Consider the following 18,729-nt stretch of genomic DNA (forward strand, 5'->3'; position numbering starts at 1 on the left):
GCCAACGTAGGGAAACTATGTAGTTTATCATCCTCTGCCTGTGATTCTTTTCAGATTCCATTTAAAATATTGACCACAGGGATGAAGTGTGGTTTAGAACGCGGAATGCCAGCCCCCACGGCCAAATTACTCACGTTTTGCTGGCTGACCACAGGCCCTGTGTATTGCTCATGTTCTGGGCCTTCTCGCTTTGGAGTTTGGTTTTCTGTTGCGCCTATGCCTGTCGCTTCTCTTGGCTGTGGGTGGCTTCAGGACATAAACTGCATATTTTTCAGCTCTCTCTCCTTCAAACCTAGCACTGTGACTGACAGAAGGCGAGTCTCCGATTCCTGTGTAATATGAATTTAAGAAAAGGACTACGTGTGAGAATAAACCTGAGTTGGGTTTAAAATCCACCTTAGTACCAGTATTTCTTCAGTGAGTGGAGGTGCTGTGAACCCCTCCGCACTGCTTCCTCTCCCGTGAATAAGTCCTGGCACCTCTTCAGCCAGTGCTGAAAGCAGGAGCCATGTACCTGGAGAAGCACAGTTGCTAAAGCCCAGGAACAGGGTCCCAGGCACCTCCTCCACGTCATTCACCGCTCTCAGTGTGCGTCCCTCACTTGCATCCTTTGCTGCTAGAACAGGAATACGGGAGACATTTTTGCTGACAATCAACGTTCAGTTTGGGAAGTTTGGCCCAGTATTGAGGTTTCCCCCACATTTGTCTTCATTTCATAATGATTTACATTTCAGTTAATTGATTGGGCCAAACCGGTGTCTTCTCCATCATCTGGAGGGCCATTTACAAGTACTGGCCCAAGGAAACAGAGGACTTCTGCAGCATGTAGCTGGGGGCACTTAGAAGGCGTGTCCACGCAGAGCCAGGTCACCCCCTCCCTGCCCTCAGTTTCCCGTCAGTAAAGTGGGGGCAGTAATCCTGCCCTCTGTCATGGAGGGAGGATTAATTAATGCAAGCTCCTGCAGCACTTTAAAAATGTGAAACCCTATAGAAATCATCTGTGTATTATTTCCTTGTTGCCATTTCTAAAAGTTCATCTAAGAAACCTCTCCCTGTGCGAATGCCTTCTGCTCTGCTGTGAAGTCCACTGGACCCTTTCTGAGTCCCCCGGACAGGGCTACCCAGGGAACATGCCTCACTGCCTTCCCAGCGAGGCTTGTGTGTTCAGTCTGCAGGTACCCCCTGGGTGCCTCCAAATTTACTTCTTTGTGGGGGTTTTCCAGCTTTCTGCTTTTTACTAGCAGTCAAGTTGAGATAAGGTAATAAGGTTTCCCTTTTCCTTGGTGAGTCTAAGGGCCCGTGTTCTGCAGCCTTTCCTGCAAGAAGAGTTTCCAGGCAGGGTTACAATTCACCCTGAGAAACAAATGCACGGCAGTCCCAACTCAACGATGGTTCAGCTTGGGATTTTGCGATTTTATGATGCTGCAAAAGCGATAACGCATAGTCGATTATGTGAGATATCCAACACTTTATTATAAAATTGGCTTTGGGGAGGATGATTTTTGCCCACTGGAAGCTAATGTAAGTGTTCTGAGCATGTTTAAGATAGGCTTGGCTGAGCTATGATGTTCGGTAGGTTAGGTGTATGAAATGCGTTTTCAACTTACGATATTGTCAATTTATGATGAGTTGATTGGGACATAATCCCATTGTGAGGTGAGGAGCATCTGTATAGCTTTGAGACCTCCAACCAAATACAAGTTAACATCAGCTCCAGCAATCCCCCAGAATGCCCCTCACAAATGTGTTCTTCCCTAGTCAGCTATGCATGTAATTGATGTCCTGTATATTATTAATACATTTTTTTCTAACTTTCAGCAAAACATAAGAAACATATTACATGTAAGGAGTAGGAAACCTTTTTTCAGAGAAGCACAAACTAATTTATTTACAATTTGAGCATTTGAAGAAAGGCTTTGCCTTCTGCAGCTACTTAGGGTAGCATTTGATACACAGTTAATCTTGTGTGAGCTCACCAGCCAATTACTGATGTCTCACCCCAGAGACATGGGACCCCATTCTATGTTGATGTGGCCACGGCTCACAAAGCTTTGGCTACACTTGATAAATGGTAACGATACCTTTCAGGTAAATACAGGTACACCATTGGTTTGATTCTCTTACTGGTGAGAAAGCATGTCCAGAGAGTTCTGTGACGTTTACCAAAATCATTCGGCACCCAGGACCCTGCTACAGTCACCATGTAGCTGTCAGTCCAGTGGCAAAGGTGCTGTGTTTTAAAGGCAGTCATAGAAGAAGGTGGATGCTCTCTTCATAGTGACCGGAAGTGGTGCCTTTTCAACGGGGATGCAATTCCCGGAGCATGAGGTTGGATGACAACTGATTCCTTTTCCTGAATCGAGAGGCTGTGGTGCATGTAGAGTAGACAGTGGTGGCCCCTGACCGGGGCCTTGTCTAGGCACCTGCTGTGTTCTCCGGAGTGTGCTGTGGGAAAGAGCTGCCGCTGTACCCCAGCTGCCACACTGCCAAGCAGCTGAGGAGAGAATCCCGTTCTTAAACAATAAGCAACAACAACATGGACAACGTAGAAGACGGTTCACAGTACTGGATCCCGTGCCCATCCTGTTGGCCGCCAAAACACACCAGGCCTGTCGCCAGGTTCTTTCTGCTTTTCCCTCATTCAGCTCAGTCTTGGACAATTTCCTGTGATCACCAAACAAAGCCTGTTTCTTCATGTGCTGTTGTTATTTAAGTACAAGCGATATTTTTTTAAAAAAACAATCCCCGGGCCCTTTGAAATAGTGGCCTGTCAGCTGACTGAAATGATGGGACTGCAGTTGGGATGTTAGAAAGAGTTAGTACAAATTGAGAGAGATGGTTCTCTGGCAGTAACCCCAAGCCAGCAGCCACTCAGCAGCTGTATCTGAGCCTGCAGGCCTCTCTCCACAGTGTAGGCGACACCTTGTCAGTTCTCTGGCCCATGCCTTGGTCACCTGAGAGCCCTGGGGACTAAATTAGACACAGACAGGGAATCACCCCAAGGTTTCAGGCAGCTGGTCATATTATCTAAATTATCTTTTCCATACATCATCATCAGGGTCCAAACCATAATCGTCAAATTATAGAAATTAAGAGCCAGATGGAAACGATTTTTCTCTTTATTTTACAAGTAAGGAAACTGAGATACAGAGTGGTTGTGTGATTTGCCTGGGGTCCCACAGTTGATTTAATGCTGAGCCAGACAGGAGCCCTGGCCTGCCGGCCCACGTCCCAGTGACCTGCTGTCACATGCCTCAGGCCTCCAGGTCGTTTTCCTGATCCCTCATTCCTGTTTTCTCAAAACAACCTCCTGATGGAAGAATGTTTTGGTGAATCTCAACTCTAGTTTTGTTTTGTTTTGTTTCCTAATTAGTTTTTTTAAAAGGGTATATTTGCCTTTAGAGCTACTGAAATTTAAAATAACTAAAGTTAAATAAAACTAGAATTTCAGTTTCTCATTTGGACTAGCCACATTTCAAGTCTTCAGTAGCCACACAGAAGTCATGGCTACCATATTGGATTGTGCAGATTATGGAACATTTCCATCATTGCACAGATTTGGACAGTCCTGAGACAGGGCTACGAAACAAAAAAAAGGAAGACAGATAAGATGTTTGGGAATAATAAGATTATTGATAACTACCAGGGAGATGAGCTATCTTTATACAAATTTTTTCCCAAGGCAAGGCATCTTTGTGTGTTGGTTTTAGGTTGGTATATCTTCTGAAGGTGACATTTTCTGTCTTTTTTTTTCAGTATTAATATAATTATAGTCACTTGGCTTTTCTCATACCCATTTTACCAGTTTGTTGTTCTTTTATGTAAATAAAGGAGATACAATGCCATCCAAGGAACAAAAGAAAGAATAAAAATATCAATTCTTTTGTATCCATTCTCCAAAAGAAAACCTGCAATTAATTCACTGGGCCTTCTAAAAGCTTGTTGTCCTGGAATTAATAACGATAATAATAATAATGCATTTAACTCAATGATTATAATTTAAATATTTTACTTCTTAGAAGAACCTGTGACTGTTTTGCATATCTTCTGTTGATCTATTTCTCTTTACTTGAAAATAGAGTAGGGAAGTAGGTCAGTGGCTGTGCTGAAAGCAAAATGTAAGCGTTCTCATTTTTTTTCCCAAACATCATTATATTTTCGTCTTGGCTCTGAGACTGATACCACCAGTGCCCGCTGGCTTAGTGCTCTCTAACTTGCGATCTGGTTTCCTATGGCATCTGTCTGGGAGGAGCCTTGTAGTGGGCTCCTTGCCAAGAGCAAAAGTAGATTTGGCACTCAGGATCTTGCTGTAGTTTGTAGGAGAGGTGCTCACAGAGATGTATGTGCTTGTGTTGGGGGCCTGCAAGTGGCCACTGAATCAGGAGGCATCACCCTAGAGAAACCCAGTTTATAGAATATTAAGCAACAACAGCGGGCCTTCACATCTTAATGTGTCCAGATTCTGCAGGCACCTCTTCTTAGGGGTGTGACTTTACCTCCCTGAGGCTCATTTGCTTCATTTCCAAAATGGGGATGGGGATAATGATTTCACCTTTTGGAACTGTTATGATATTGTATATCAAGCACCTGGCAGAGTTATCTGGAAAAGAGCAGGCCCTCAATAAATATTATTTGAATTGGAATCTAATCCCTGCACTGTACAGCTGAGAATGGCTGGGGAGTACAGAGAAGTGAGCTAGTCTAATTTTCTAAGCCTGAGATCAGATTCCCGTAAATAGACAATCTTACTCAGAATCTTGCTGAGACTTGGGGTATCTGTTCCCATGATTACTCCTCTGTGAAGAGTACATTGTCTCTCCGTGGCCTCTGGCAATTACCCCCACAGGTTTAACTATAGGACACACAATTTCTGTCTTCCTTAGAAGTATCAGCACTGACAGCCCCGTGAGGACAAAAAAAGTCAGTCAGTCTCCACTAGAAATGAGCCTCAGCCAGGAGGCAAGTTGGGAGTCAAAAGGAGGAGTTGCTCTTGGGCATTAGAAAGAAGTTAACAAGAATCCAAGGTGGGGTAGAGCCACCTGCGCTGCACAGAAGCTTTCGGGAAGATGCACTGTCCTCGCTGCTGATTTGCATAATTAGACACTGTTGGATTTCCTTAAGGAAAGGATCATCATGCCCTTGGCATTTGATGTAAATCTTTGGGACAGGCGTTTGCAAAATGGCAGGTACTCAGGCAAGGTTTTAGGTGTGGATGAGAGACACTCATTGATGTGACCCTGTGGGAACAGAGAAAGGGAATCTGTGGAGATGGAGACATCTACGGTGTTTCTCCGAAAATAAGACCTAGCTGGACAATCAGCTCTGATGCGTCTTTTGGAGCAAAAATTAATGTAAGACCCGGTATTATATTATATTATATTATATTATATTATATTATATTATATTATACCCGGTCTTATTTTGCTGTAAGTTCTTATAGCAAAATAAGACTGGGTCTTATATTAATTTTTGCTCCAAAAGATGCATTAGAGCTGATTGTCCGGCTAGGTCTTATTTTTGGGGAAACATGGTATGTGATTATGGAGAAAATGTGGACTGTGAAGTACTCCTGATGGAATCTTAAGGTCAGCATTTTGCCCTCTCCTTCCTACAGATAGAGGACAGGTGTGTGTGTTTCTTGCAGTGCTGCCTTTTATTTGGCAGTGGGATTCCAGGGACTGAGGAGGTCTTGCTCTTGGCCTTGTCTACTCATAGATTTGCCATGAGCAGTTCACTCTCAGCCCAAGGCAGACCTAATGCAGTATTTGGCCACCTGATGGATTGGAAATATTTTGTGCTTTGCAGCCCATTGGGCCTAGGTTTGAATTCTACTTCTATAATTTATAAGCTGGTAATTACAGGAAAGGGACTTATTTCTTAGATGTTTGCATCTACAAAATAATACTTTCTCGTAAAGTTGTTAGAAGGATTAGAAGTAATGTATTTAAAGCACCTAGCACAGTATCTGGCTAATAAGTGCTCGTTAAAAGATACGTATTATTATTATTATTATTATTATTATTATTATTATTATTATTTAGGATAATACTTGTGTTTGAGTCTATACTACCGTGTTTCCCTGAAAATAAGACCGGGTCTTATATTAATTTTTGCTCCAAAAGACACATCAGGGTTTATGTTCAGGGGATGTCATCCTGAAAAATCACGCTAGGGCTTATTTTCTGGTTAGGTCTTATTTTGGGGGAAACATGGTATGAGAAAATTTCTATTGAAAAGTAGACTTGTGATGGTCACTCATTTCAAGTGCATCACAAGTGCAAAGAGATTAAAAAATAGAAATAGCTAACACGTATTAGACACTTACTCTGGACTCATGTCCTAAATACTAAGCACATGACTGTGAGATGGAGTCAGCTGTCCCCATTTTACAGATGAACAGTCTGAGGCCCAGAGTGGCAGAGTTAGGAAGTGGTGGTGCCAGGATTCAGAGCCTGTGCCCTGAGCCCTGACATCCTATTGCCTCAGGATGATAAGAGGTCTCTAGACATCTCTGAAGGATGGCTGATGGGAGAAGGATTATAAATATGCACTCACCAACATAAAGACTAAAGATATACGGTGTAAGCCCTCTTCCCAGTTTCCCTTCTTTTATGTACCTCAGTGAGTGTGTGTTTTTGAGAAAGTAAAAATGGCCCCTCATTTGGAGATATATTAAGGAATGCTTGTTCTAGAATTCTAAGTTTAGGTATTAGGACTGATACACTCTCACCTAGTTCTTCCGTTGTAGAAACTGCTCTGTACAGACAAGGTGCAACAGCCCCATTTTTTGAATTTCCGTTCTCTGTTAGCTGACACCTGTGGTATTGCCTTCCTCTTTTTCATTCTAGCTGATTGTCAACAGCAGTAACCACAAGTCCTTCCTGCCCCAGAAATAAGTCTTGCCACACTCTCAGCTCTCAAAGAGCTGTGAACACTGTATTCTGTTCTGTGTGGGGCTCTGTCAACCCACCACACCAAAGTCAGCTCCACATGGTCAGAGTGTTTACTGAATTCTCAAAAGGTGATTTGAGAAGAAACACAGGGTGCATAAGGGCAAGGAAAACACGATCTAATATAAACAAGCCTTACATTACACCTAAATTGTTGAAAGATTTGGGGCTTAATATTTTATTTAACAGAACATTTTTTATAACAATAAGGTTGATTAGAGAAAGCTCTCAAAGTGCTTCAAGTTAGACAGTCTGATCACTTATCTCAAGGAAAAAAATATAAAGTGGTAAAATAGGGGGATAAGAAGTAGAAATTGAAGTCAGGACCTAGTGAAGAGTATTTGCCATCATTTTCTTCTAGATTAAATTGAATTCAGGATTTCTCTTCTCTATAAGTTGTTTGTTTGTTTGTTTGTTTATCACAAATGGCTTTTTATTCAAGGACTGGGACTAGCCTAGATCTACAGCAGATTTAAGGTGTATTGGTGTTTTTTGTTTGTTTGTTTTAGCCAAATAAGAACCCTGCTTAAGGTCTTTGAATACCTTCTTATCATTACCCCAGAGCTACAGTGAAATGACACCTGCCACTTACAATGAAGTTTTAGTTTATATGGGCCCTTTTTGACATTTCTGCCTCCTGGGCAGTAGGACACTCATGGATATGGCTCTGAAGATATTCTGTCTGCTGGTTTTCGCTTGTTTTATTTTCACAGGCTGGAAAGCTAAACCAAGAGCACAGTACTGCAAATGAATGCTGCTCAGGGCATTCAGCCTTGTCACCTGACACAGTGGGTGGGTTTAGGGTGCACTCAGAGTGGGGTAAGATGAAGAGAGTATGTGGTTTTGTTCTGTTGTTTACTGAATCTCTAATGGGGGGATCCACGTTAAAAGAAAAATGGACACTTTCGTCATCATATTACATGACTATGACTAGAATTGCAGGCTCTAAACAAGCGTTTTCTCTTCCAAATGGGGGCTTTGGAAATCTTAAGGAAGACTGATATGTAAAGGCTTATGTTCTTGCTCTTTGTACCAGCCCCAAATATTTACTGAAGCTAAGAGAAGAAGAGGCAGACTTTCCTTTTTTCTCTCCCAAACGTGTGATTGTTTAGAACTCAAGTGCAACATCTGGAAGTCAGACATACAGAGAGCAATTTATGGAGTGTGAAAGATTTGAAATATTCAGTGTCCTTTAGCGGGAACTCAACTTTCTGGGGCTGCATTTTTTTTTTTCCCCAGCACAAAGCAGGCAATTCTGAGATTGCCTTTGCCTCTCTGAATTAAACCCTTTGTGCCCGGATCCCATAAACAATGTGCTTTTTAAACGGGAGCCCCCTCCCCGCCCCAGCCCTTTTCTCCGGTGTAGGCAGCCAATCGGCTGCACCCAGCTGCATTGCTGGAGCACTCTCCATTCTGAGCAGCAACAACGTACTAATTTGATGCACACATGGATGCCTCGCGCACTCTGCAAATTCATCATCAGCATCTTGCATTAGTCATCTGACGGACTGCCAAGTGTTTCATTTTCTTTTCATGTGACTTTATTATTACCACCTCTCGCCTCTCTTCCAAAAATCTCCAAAAGGGGAGGGGAAGGGGGGAAAATCCATCAGCAATCCAGCCCTGCCTTTCTTTCCACACGAGAGCCAGTGTGAGGCTGATAAGGCTGCGGATGCATTGATGGCAGCCTTGCAGAACGAGACCTGCACTTAACTTGCAGCTGCCTCCCAAGCCGGGTTTCAAGATGTCCACGCCCCGGGTGACAGCCGGCGGGGCGCTGCCCTGCGCTCAGGCGGTGCTGAACAGCAGCAGTCTGCAGTGAGAGCTTGCCGCTGCCGCCGAGGAGCAACCTAATGGTGCCTGTGCTTTGTTTTAGTTCATCAAATTTCTAAGACTCATTAGGCACTTTGCCCCGCGCTCCTCTTCCTCCTCCTTCCGCCTCCCCGCCCCCACCACCCCCCTATTTTTTTCTTCCTGTCCCTCACCGTGCAGCCCTAACTCTGGCTCCCGGTTCCCTTTTTGACAGTAACGGCACAGCCAACAAGATGAACGGCGCTTTGGATCACTCAGACCAACCAGACCCAGATGCCATTAAGATGTTTGTCGGGCAGATCCCCCGGTCCTGGTCGGAAAAGGAGCTGAAAGAACTTTTTGAGCCTTACGGAGCCGTCTACCAGATCAACGTCCTCCGGGACCGGAGTCAGAACCCTCCCCAGAGTAAAGGTACAGACAGTGGGGGTGCACGGTTTGGGGTGCCTCGGGGTTGTGGGCCTCCCTGCGCGTCACGGGCATCGCGGGAGGGAGAGCTGCAAGGGGGAGCCATCCGCTGCCCCTGTACCCCGCGGCCAACCGGCTCCTCCCCGTGCCCCCGCCCGCCTCCAGGGCAGGTGGACCGAGCTGGCCTGGGAGGCAGGAAAGGAGGAGCGGAGGGAGGGGGGCGCGGCCGCTCCTCTGTCCAGGCGCGTGATTGCTCTCCTGAGGTCACTTTCTAGGCAGTACAGGCTCTTCTCTGGCAGAGTGGCTGCCTCTCTAAGGAATTGTATTTCTCAGCCTTGCATTTCAGGAGCTAACTCTTTCTACCCATACCTTCCTATTATTGCTCATGTAATTACAATTGCATTCCACTTTTCCATAGCCTGGGGGAATTCTGAAATGCCTTTATAAACAGTTAGTGTGCTGCCACTGGTATGAGGAATAAAGGGTACACTTTTAGGAGGGATATCAATTCTTGAGGTCTAGATGGGGATCATTAGGTGAAGTGTGCCTTTGGGGCGGGAAGTAACACCCTAGCGGCCTGAAACTGTTAGCACACCTTCAAAATGCTTGCGGTTTACGCCCTTACCAGTGGTAAGATTCACGTGTACAATCTGGTGGTTTTTAGTGCCTCCATTTTAAGATAAGGGTGATGTTGGGTGGGGGGTACAGTTATTAAAATAGAAGCCAGAAACCTCTTCCATGTTAAAGCTTCTGTGTATTAGAGTCATCCTTTGTAAGCTCTGTGGAGACTGAATTTAAAATATTTTCTCTGCTGCTGCCGCTTAGTCTCTGTTGATATTTTACCCTTGCTTTAGTAATTTTGTTCTTTCTCTGTTCTTGATCTCTTGGTCTTTCTACCCAAGGCTCCTCTGTCTTCCTGTGGGTCTCACAGTTTCTTTTTCTCTGTACCTTCATATTTCTGTCCAGCCTGTTATTTTATTGCTAGGTAGCCTCTCATAAGAGCTTACACAAGCTCATTGTTTGGCTTGTACATACACTTTAGTTGAGCACGTGAACATGAGCACCCACTTTTCCCTGAGCCTCTTCCGTACTGTCAAGGTGAAGGGATAGGACTAAGTAATCATTAAAACGCTGACGTTCTGTGACTCTGGGAAATGGACCATCTCTTGTTCCCTACAGTTGTTGAGGTCCGGTAGGACTTTTTGGAACCTTTTAGGGAATTTAAAAGCTTAATACTTATTTTATAAAATATTTTTAAAGCCTAATATTTATTTTATACCTTCAGATTGTGTTCATAAGACTCTCATTTTCTATCTCGAAACATGTAACACCAAGAGTGTTTTCAAAAGAACATGTATAAAATTTTCTCACGACAAACTTAATTGTCCCATAACTTGAGAAATAGAAAATTAGATACCTAAAATAGAAGGATTAAAAAAATCACACAGTAGGGCACTGTTCAGAACCTTCATTGGTCATATTCCTAAACTGTTTACTTACATGTTTCCCAAATTGAGAAGACTAGAATTTGTATTTTAATACTTAACTTCTGAGGAAAGACAGTATGATACACTGGACTGGACTTAGCAAGTAAGGGTGCTCCCATCATGTGGAATGTCACCCACAGCAAACTAGGCCGAGGCAGTAAACTAGTGCTTCAGAGAAGTAACCACTGTTCTTTCTTGACTAGGATAATGTGCCTACAAATTTCATTTCATTCAGCATTTTTCAAAATGACCTCTGATAAAATGATCAGAGCACATTTATTGTTATGATGCCCAGTTTACTTGCATTTTATCTTTGGATTACACGTGTCTAACTTTACCCAAAAAGACCATTCTCTCAGGCAAGTGAGTACTGCTGCATGGCCTATTCTTCTAGTAGTTTCTGTCTTTTCCCTAATGTTCCTCTGAGCAATCTCTTTGTCAGGCTATATTTGGGACTATACATTTTGTAAACTTCATTCACAGGATCTTATAACTAACTTCATTAAAATAGTTTGCATAAGCCCAGGGTCTTAGAGGGGAAGGGAGGCCTGATGAGGGAACTTACTTTTTTGAGCCCTTGCTGTGTACCAAGTCCTATGTTAGGAGTTTTACATATGTTATCTCGTTTAGTTCTTACTGAAATCCTGAAAGTAGGTGGTATTAGTCACAGACAAGGCTCAGGAAAAGTTAACAAATGTAGCCCAGGTTACCCAGATAGTAAGACTCCGAGTAGAAATTTGAGCACAGTCCATCTGTCTTCATGCGTTACACTACCTTGCCTCCCCGTGAGATGAGGCCACAAACCAGCCTTGTTCTGCTCCATTTCAGGGTTGGGTCAGAGGCCTTGTCCTTTACCTAAGTGTCCCCCAGGTGAAAGGAAGGAATTTTGCCCTTTAAAAGCAGGGTTGATTTTGTTTCTGTCTTTGTGTTTAGTTTTTGTACTCATGGGTTTATATTGTACATCACTCCAACTCATGGTGTCATGGGATAGAAATTATAGATGAAATCATTCAAATCTTACCTTTGGAAATATAGGTCAATCCCTGTTACTGTGAAGTCCAGGTCTCATACCAAGTATTGCTTGAAGTACGTGGGCTGTCAGCCAAAGCTTGAAAGGGTTTTTGTTATACAGACATCTCTGTCTTAATGGTATGTGTCGTGATGGGATTTGAGCTGTATAATGATATTCCTCTCAGAGGATTATAGCCCTTAGCTTCTTACGTATAGAGAGCAACAACCACCACTTTTCTTTATACTGATGCCTCTGTGTGCCATACATCATTTGCCTGTTCACTTGTAAAAATAGGTCCTCATGTTTACATTGGTCCTGCCTGCGCCAGCAGAGTACAATTATCATGTTTTCCCTGGAGTGATGTCAGAGCCTCAGAAATTCAAATTTTGGAGGTGGTCTCTAAACATAGTTTAAACGATCTAAGAAACGCTTTTGGAATGGCCTTGATTCATTGCCTTACTGACGTCAGTGGTTCCAAAGAAAGAGACTAGGTCAAGGTATTACCTAATCCAGGTGAATCAGATGTTCTGCTTAGTCTTGAGGTATGAACACTTCATTCCATTTTTGAAATCATCCTTTAAGGGTTAGAGCCTAAGCTATATGTTTCTTCATTCTATGAATGTATGTTGACCCAGCAGGTTCAACAATGCCTGGGGAACCTGGCTAAGTCAACTATCCCACCTCCTAAGACTTATGGAGAGCATGTTTTATTCCATGGCTATTGGTCAAGCCTATGGATGAAGATAACTACCAAATAGTAGTTAAGGGCATGGCTTTTGAAGTCAGACAACCCTAAATTCAATTTCTGCCTCTACCACTCCTGGGTCTTTGCCTTGGGCACATAATTTAATCACATCTGAAAGTGGAGACAGCCCTCATAGGGTTGCTGGAATGAAGTTACATGCTTTGCACAGAGTTGGAATGTGGTAGGAGCTTATGGGGGTGATGGTTAGTATTACAATTATTATCCTCACTGTCCCCAAGAACTTGAAATCTAATAGGGATAATGAGACCAGTATACAGGTAACTAAAACTTAAAAGAACATGAGATAAGAATAAGTAAGAAAGAGATGAGCATATTTGACCTCTGGAAATTCAGGGGAGAAATGGATAACTTGCACCTAGCAAGACAGGAAAAGATGGCCTCTTTACCAAGTCTTGAAAAACAATAGGATTTCAATAAGTAAAGACAGTGTTGAAAATTACAAGTGGAGGGACTGGCCTGATTCAGGTATGGAGGTGAGAAAATGCAGGGTGGCCTTTGGGAACTATGAGTTCTCCCAGATTCAGAGGAGTGTGAAATACATTAAATGAAATGGAACAGGGGAAGGTCATGATGTGTAGAAATACAGGCTCCATCCACTTCTTAGAGGGCCTTAATTTTCAGGCTGAAATATTAGGATTTTATTTGGTAGACAACTGAGGGTCTATGAAGGGTATTTTAGCCAGGAAGGAAAAGAGACTGGGAGACTGGTGCTCTGTGCTTCTAAAGTGCATGGGGCCTAAACAGGGACGCTGTTTGTCATGGCAACTGAGTGACACAGACAGACATGACAGTGGTGGAAGGAAGGAGACTAGATAACTAAATTGGAGCAGTGATGACACGGAGGTTTGGGCATGACTGGGAGAAATGGGAAAGCAGTCCATGATGGTGGGAACGGGGAAGGAGAGGAATATTCAGTTCATTTTGGATCGTGTTGAGTCTGAGGTGCCACACAAGAGTCAAGAAGGATGGGGGCCAAGAAAAGCCATTGGACTTGGTGGTTGGAAGGACTGAGGGCGTTTCAGAAGAACAATGGGGGTTGGGGTTGGTAGAGGATTGTTAGGTTTGCATGCAGGACTGTGACTAGAAACTCCCCTTTCTTGTAGCCTGGTCATGGAAGAAAGGGAGCTTAGATGTAGCTTGTTTTTAAAATGATGAGAAGGTAGAGCAAAAGATGATAGTGAAAGTGTAAGGAAGATAGGAATCAGGGTCCTTGAAGGGACTGGAGGAATGGCTGAAGAGCACATGGCAAAGGCCAGGAAGATCCTGTGTTTGAGACAGAGCAGTTAGGAGGAAGTCACAGCAGAGCAAATTTCAGTGTAATGGGGGAAAATTGACACTCAGTACAGCTGCCCTAGGTCTTTTCAGTAGGTAGTAAGTATGTTTCTGAGACGGTCAGGTGGAATTGAAGACTTAGGAAGGGAAAAGGTGTAAAATGACAGCCCTGGAAAATCTGGTCGGGGAAGGAACAGCAGCATTCTTGAAGAAGGAGATCGGCCCAGTTACACTTAGATCGTGTGGATTTAGGGCCCTGATGCTTTGGTTCTGTGGCTGCCCATCAGTGGGTGAGCAGACAAACGGAATCGTCGGGAGCCTCGAGTTGTAGATGACCGAGACAGAGGTGGTAGAAAGTCAAGAAGGGTACTGAGTGCACTAGAATGTTCTCTGAGGTCATAGGTGGGGAAGCTGGTAAAGGCAAAAAGTAGCTCCTGGTCTACAGAAGAAGGAAGGCTGGAGGGGTGGGACATGTGAATGAAGGGCCGTGGAAGAGGTGGCAGATACGGAGACTGTTCAGCAAGACCAAGCTCGGAACCTCCATGTGGTCAGGAACTCCTGTGCCTCGGATCGTGGCTCTTCTTGATATTTTAGTTTTCATCAAAATGATAAGCTAGGATCATAGCCCCCTGAAAAACCTTACTCTAATGAAAGCTAGTTACACTTTCCTAAGCTCAGCCACATAGGCATTGTTAATCTGACTTCACAGGAAGAAACACTGAGGAGCCTAAGTGTTCAGAATAACATCATTTGACATTTCAGATTGGCTGGTGAAACGGACCCTTGGTTCTAACCTATTGCCTCGTTGATCCCATTTTACCCTCTGTCTTTGGTGACTTCTCAGCCAGAGAACTAAAAAGGGGAAGTGGCTTGTGTCGACTCTCACTGTGTGCCACGGGCTTGAAGAACAAAACTTCCTTTTTTCTCGAAATGTGCTCAGAGGTCATGGCGTAAGTGCGGTGCAGCTGCAGCCCTCCCAGTGCTTCGAGCCCGGATTTTCTGGGTGGAACAAAGGTTAAATTCAAGGCTCCTCTGGGAAGGGTTATTAACTTTAAATTTCAAAGAGCAGCTTTTTTTGGTGGTTCTGATGCTATTACCATTTCGTATTCTTGTTGGTCAGGCTGCAGTTCGGGGGACACTGGGGACAGGCCTGGGTAATCCGATCCTTATCCCCACCTCCACTGAGTTTAGACTATGACAGAATATGAGTCGCTTCTTTCCATCTTAAAGCCTTTACTTCAGTCTTCAAGAATTCATTAATAAAATCTCAGTTTGTCCTAATCTCTTCCCAGTTCAGTACAATGGAAAAGTTTCTGGAGAATGAGATGAGATGGCTGGGAAGGAAAAGGCGAGGCAAAGAGGAGAAGGATGAAAGGCACAAAGCCTGTGAGTTTTACTCATTTCAGAGTCTGGCAGGAGGACAGCCCTGAATCCAGAAGATTCTTCTGTGCTATGGTAGAGTGAGAGTAGGCCCTGGAGAGTTAGGAGACTTAAAAATTTATTACAAGCTAGTTGAGAAAACGCACCACCATTTTTTATCCTTACAATAACAGTAATACCTGCCTCAGAGTTTTACATATGCAGTGAGAGAACAAATCTGAATGCTGCTGGTCTACAGAGAGTTGATAATCTTATAAACTTTATTCTTCCTTAAAATGTGAAAGATTTATAAAGGAAACCGCCTACCTGTTTATTAATGGAATTGTATCAAAGGAGTGGGGTGGGAGCAGAGAGGTTCATTTTCATGTTTTATGCCTTTCCTTTCCTCCAAAAAAAAAAAAAAAAAAAAAAGCTGTTGTGAGAAACTTCCCTTAAGTAATAGAAATGGTGTTGGAACCAGCTTTTTTTAAGCAATGTCATCTCGAAATTAGTAATTGAGAAAGAATTCAAAATGTAGGAAGATGGGCCAATTTTACATTTTAATGCATGCAAGTAGGGGATAGGATTTCTGCCCTAAATTTCTTGAAAATTGGGGTTGCTACCCTAGATTTTTCTGGGACAGCCCCAGTTTTGATAGAGCTGCCTCAGTGGCCTACAGGAAGGATGCTTTCATTCTGAATTACTTTTACATGAACAGAAATCACTGTATAACTTATTGTGACATCCTTTCTTCGTCGGCTGACTGAGGTCCTACCGCATGAACATAAAATGCATTCCCAGTTTGTGTACTGCTGCAGGCTGGGTCCCTTATCACATCCTTGGGGGAGATGGAGTCATTCATTCATACCATATGGTTATATTAAAAGATTGAACAACTCGTGTGTTTTTTCCAAAATGGAGATTCTAATTATTTTGACTTACACAGGCTGCACCTATAGAACTGATTGAGATAAGTGATAGAAATGTTAAATAACCCTCTTTTAAATTATGGTGAGAAAGGATCTCTTTAAACTTCCTGGTGCTGACAGACTGGACTCTGCCTTTCTACAACAGAGCAGAATTTCTGTTGCTTTTATCAAAGGGCGGCTTCAACCATGGCAGATAATCTCTCTCCTGGGCACATTTTGCTTCTTACATCTCTGGAGAGAAAAAGAGGAAGCAAGAGAAGTAGGGAGATACAGAGGACACACCGAGAGAGCCAAAATCAAAGAAGAAAAGAAATTATGTAAGGCTGCTTCTAACCATTTTGTTTTCTTCTCTGTCTGGGGGATATCAGCTGGTCCCCAGTCATCTTGTCCCCGGTGGATTTTCTAGAATTAAAGAAGCAAAAGAATAAAGAAAACAAGCTCTGGATGAAAAGAGGACAGACTTCTTGGTAGAAATTTGACATGGAAAGTAAACCCAGGGCTTCATGGCTTGAAGTCTGCTGCGTTTCCTCCAACACATATTACAGGTTGACTGAAAAAGCTGAGTGTAGGTGATCGCACAAAGTGCATTTCCCATTGGTGCATTTATAGTGTGCCCTCCTACAGGTCTTAGTCACCTTTTTATTATTTGCATCCAATGAGATTGCTTCCCATTGGAGATGCTCTACCATCAGCTACACCGCGGCACCACTCTGGGTCATTATGAAAGCAGTGTTTAGAAATGAGAAGTCCAGTTTTCAAGCTAGAAAGAGAAGTGTTTTCAGTGGGTAATGCTGTTGGTTACTCTGAAACACGCAGGTATCGCCTGGGAAGCAGCTCAGCATGACCTACTCTCCTTTACCCGCTTCTACTCCAGGGGCCCCGAATCATCAGGCAATCAAGTTGCAAGGTTTACTTTCTTCCTTCTTCAAACTTTGCTTCTAATTGCAATTTAAAACGAACCATAGCTAAGTTATAGTTTAGAAGTGTTCAGAATGTTAGCATTAAAATATAAATGAAATCATTACATACCTTTTGAAATTTATTATCTGTAATAATTTCAACTATAGTAAAATGTTCTATACTGGTAGTACAGTTAGCACCATTTTTCTTATCTTGTGTTTGTGGATTCTTAGGCACTGAATTTTCATGCTTGGACATATGGTCCCAGATGCTAACAAGATTTAGCCTTGAGGTCTCAGGTTCTTTGTTCCTTATCCAAATTTCACAGGTCTTCAGACCATCCATTCTCATGCTTTGTTTTCTAATATTGGCTAGCCCAAACCTCTTACAAGAACAACTCTCCTTCCAGTCAGACATATGTGTGTCACGATGTACTGCCACGAATAAAAGCAGAATAATAGTTATGATCTTCACAACCATTGGAAGCTAAAAATGGATGAAAAGAGAATTGGCCAAATGGAATAAATAGAAACTAAGCTGAAATAATATGATTTAGCAACAGATTGATATAGGTTTACATGCTCTGGTGGCAGAAATGATGGATGGTAGTACATTGGCTTTCAGGACAATTGGTCAAGACAATTAAAGTTGCTCTGATCCACTCTGTGAAATTCAGTGGAAAGTCAGGCATTAGGCATCTCTGTGATACATTAGGTATCACACTAAAGAAATTTGCAGTGAACTAGACCGATTACATATATTAAAGAATCAGGTTCTTCAAATGTCTAAGGATATTTTCCAGTCTGCTTAGGTGAGCTCTTGTGATGGAGAAAGGAACATGAAAAAAAAGGGCACGTGTGAAACAATAGATTGTGATACACTTGGATTTCACAAGGCCTCTTTTTTTGCTGAGTCATGTAAACAGACACGTAGGTAGCAAGGAGAAAAAGCAGGTTTTGCTATAAATGGAAAAGGGAGCTGAAACGGGGGCAGGTTATAATGGTAAAAATTAATGGGTCCAGGAGAATGGGGATGGCAATTGAAACACCGCAGGAACGGGTATGAGGATCAATATGTTTTCACTCTCTATGTAAATGATCGAGAAAGCTGTCCCTGACCCAGTATGCATGTTCTGGCATTAATTCAAATTGGAGAGCCCAAATTGGAGAAACACACTCCAGACAGTGATCAGTTGGAAAAATGAAGGACTGTAACTTCTCTATTTCCATTAGAGAATCATAAATTGGACTTCGAGAAATGAATTAAAAGATCGAAAGAGAATAGCCACTCATCAGACTCTTTAAATGACCCAGAATCTGATCATTATAAACTATTCTGAGTATATTAGGTCTATGTACGCATAGGGCAAATTCACAGCCTAACCTGCATGGGAGTCAAGACCGCTCTCTTCGGAGTCGCCTTCAGTGTTCATATGTCTTGCCAGCCAAGTCCGTGAAATGCTGCTATTTTTGTTGCCTTCTTTTTAGTTTAAGATGAGGGGAAAAATGCTTCCCAAACTCCTATGTATAGCTGAGTGGAAACTGCATCCTAGACACGTAGAAAGGCATCATAATAGGGAGGGTAAGGTGCATAAGATACAAGAGCCTCTGTCAAGTTAATGGTCAAACGGCCCCCAAATGGTAAATATCACAAATAAAGACACCAGACACCAAGTATTTTGGAGCAGGTCATTTGTCACTTGTCACAAAGGGCTTTTCACTCCTATGTAGGCCACTGTGCCCGATATTAGGAAGCATTATTGAAGATATTTCAAGGAGATGGAAGCGTTCTAAGGGAGAGCAGCATGAATCTCAGAGGTCCAGGAAGGTGAGCCCAG

At 42.9% G+C, this 18,729-nt stretch overlaps 1 protein-coding gene across 8 annotated transcripts in view; it reads left to right on the forward strand.

Annotated features, from left to right (window-relative positions):
• Positions 1-18,729, forward strand: part of CELF2 (CUGBP Elav-like family member 2) — a 486,548-nt gene that overhangs the window by 322,416 nt on the left and 145,403 nt on the right. For 5 of the 8 annotated variants that reach the window (XM_033100763.1, XM_033100761.1, XM_033100765.1 and 2 more), the window contains one exon: positions 8,977-9,173. In XM_033100763.1, coding sequence (XP_032956654.1) covers positions 8,977-9,173 — 197 coding nt within the window. Of the gene's footprint in view, positions 1-8,388; positions 8,807-8,976; positions 9,174-18,729 lie in introns of those variants that run through there. The other 3 variants (XM_033100767.1, XM_033100769.1, XM_033100768.1) reach the window with 2 other exon arrangements.

The sequence above is a fragment of the Rhinolophus ferrumequinum genome (genome assembly GCF_004115265.2).
Source record: "Rhinolophus ferrumequinum isolate MPI-CBG mRhiFer1 chromosome 5 unlocalized genomic scaffold, mRhiFer1_v1.p scaffold_110_arrow_ctg1, whole genome shotgun sequence".
In the NCBI taxonomy this organism is placed as follows: Eukaryota; Metazoa; Chordata; class Mammalia; order Chiroptera; family Rhinolophidae; genus Rhinolophus; species Rhinolophus ferrumequinum.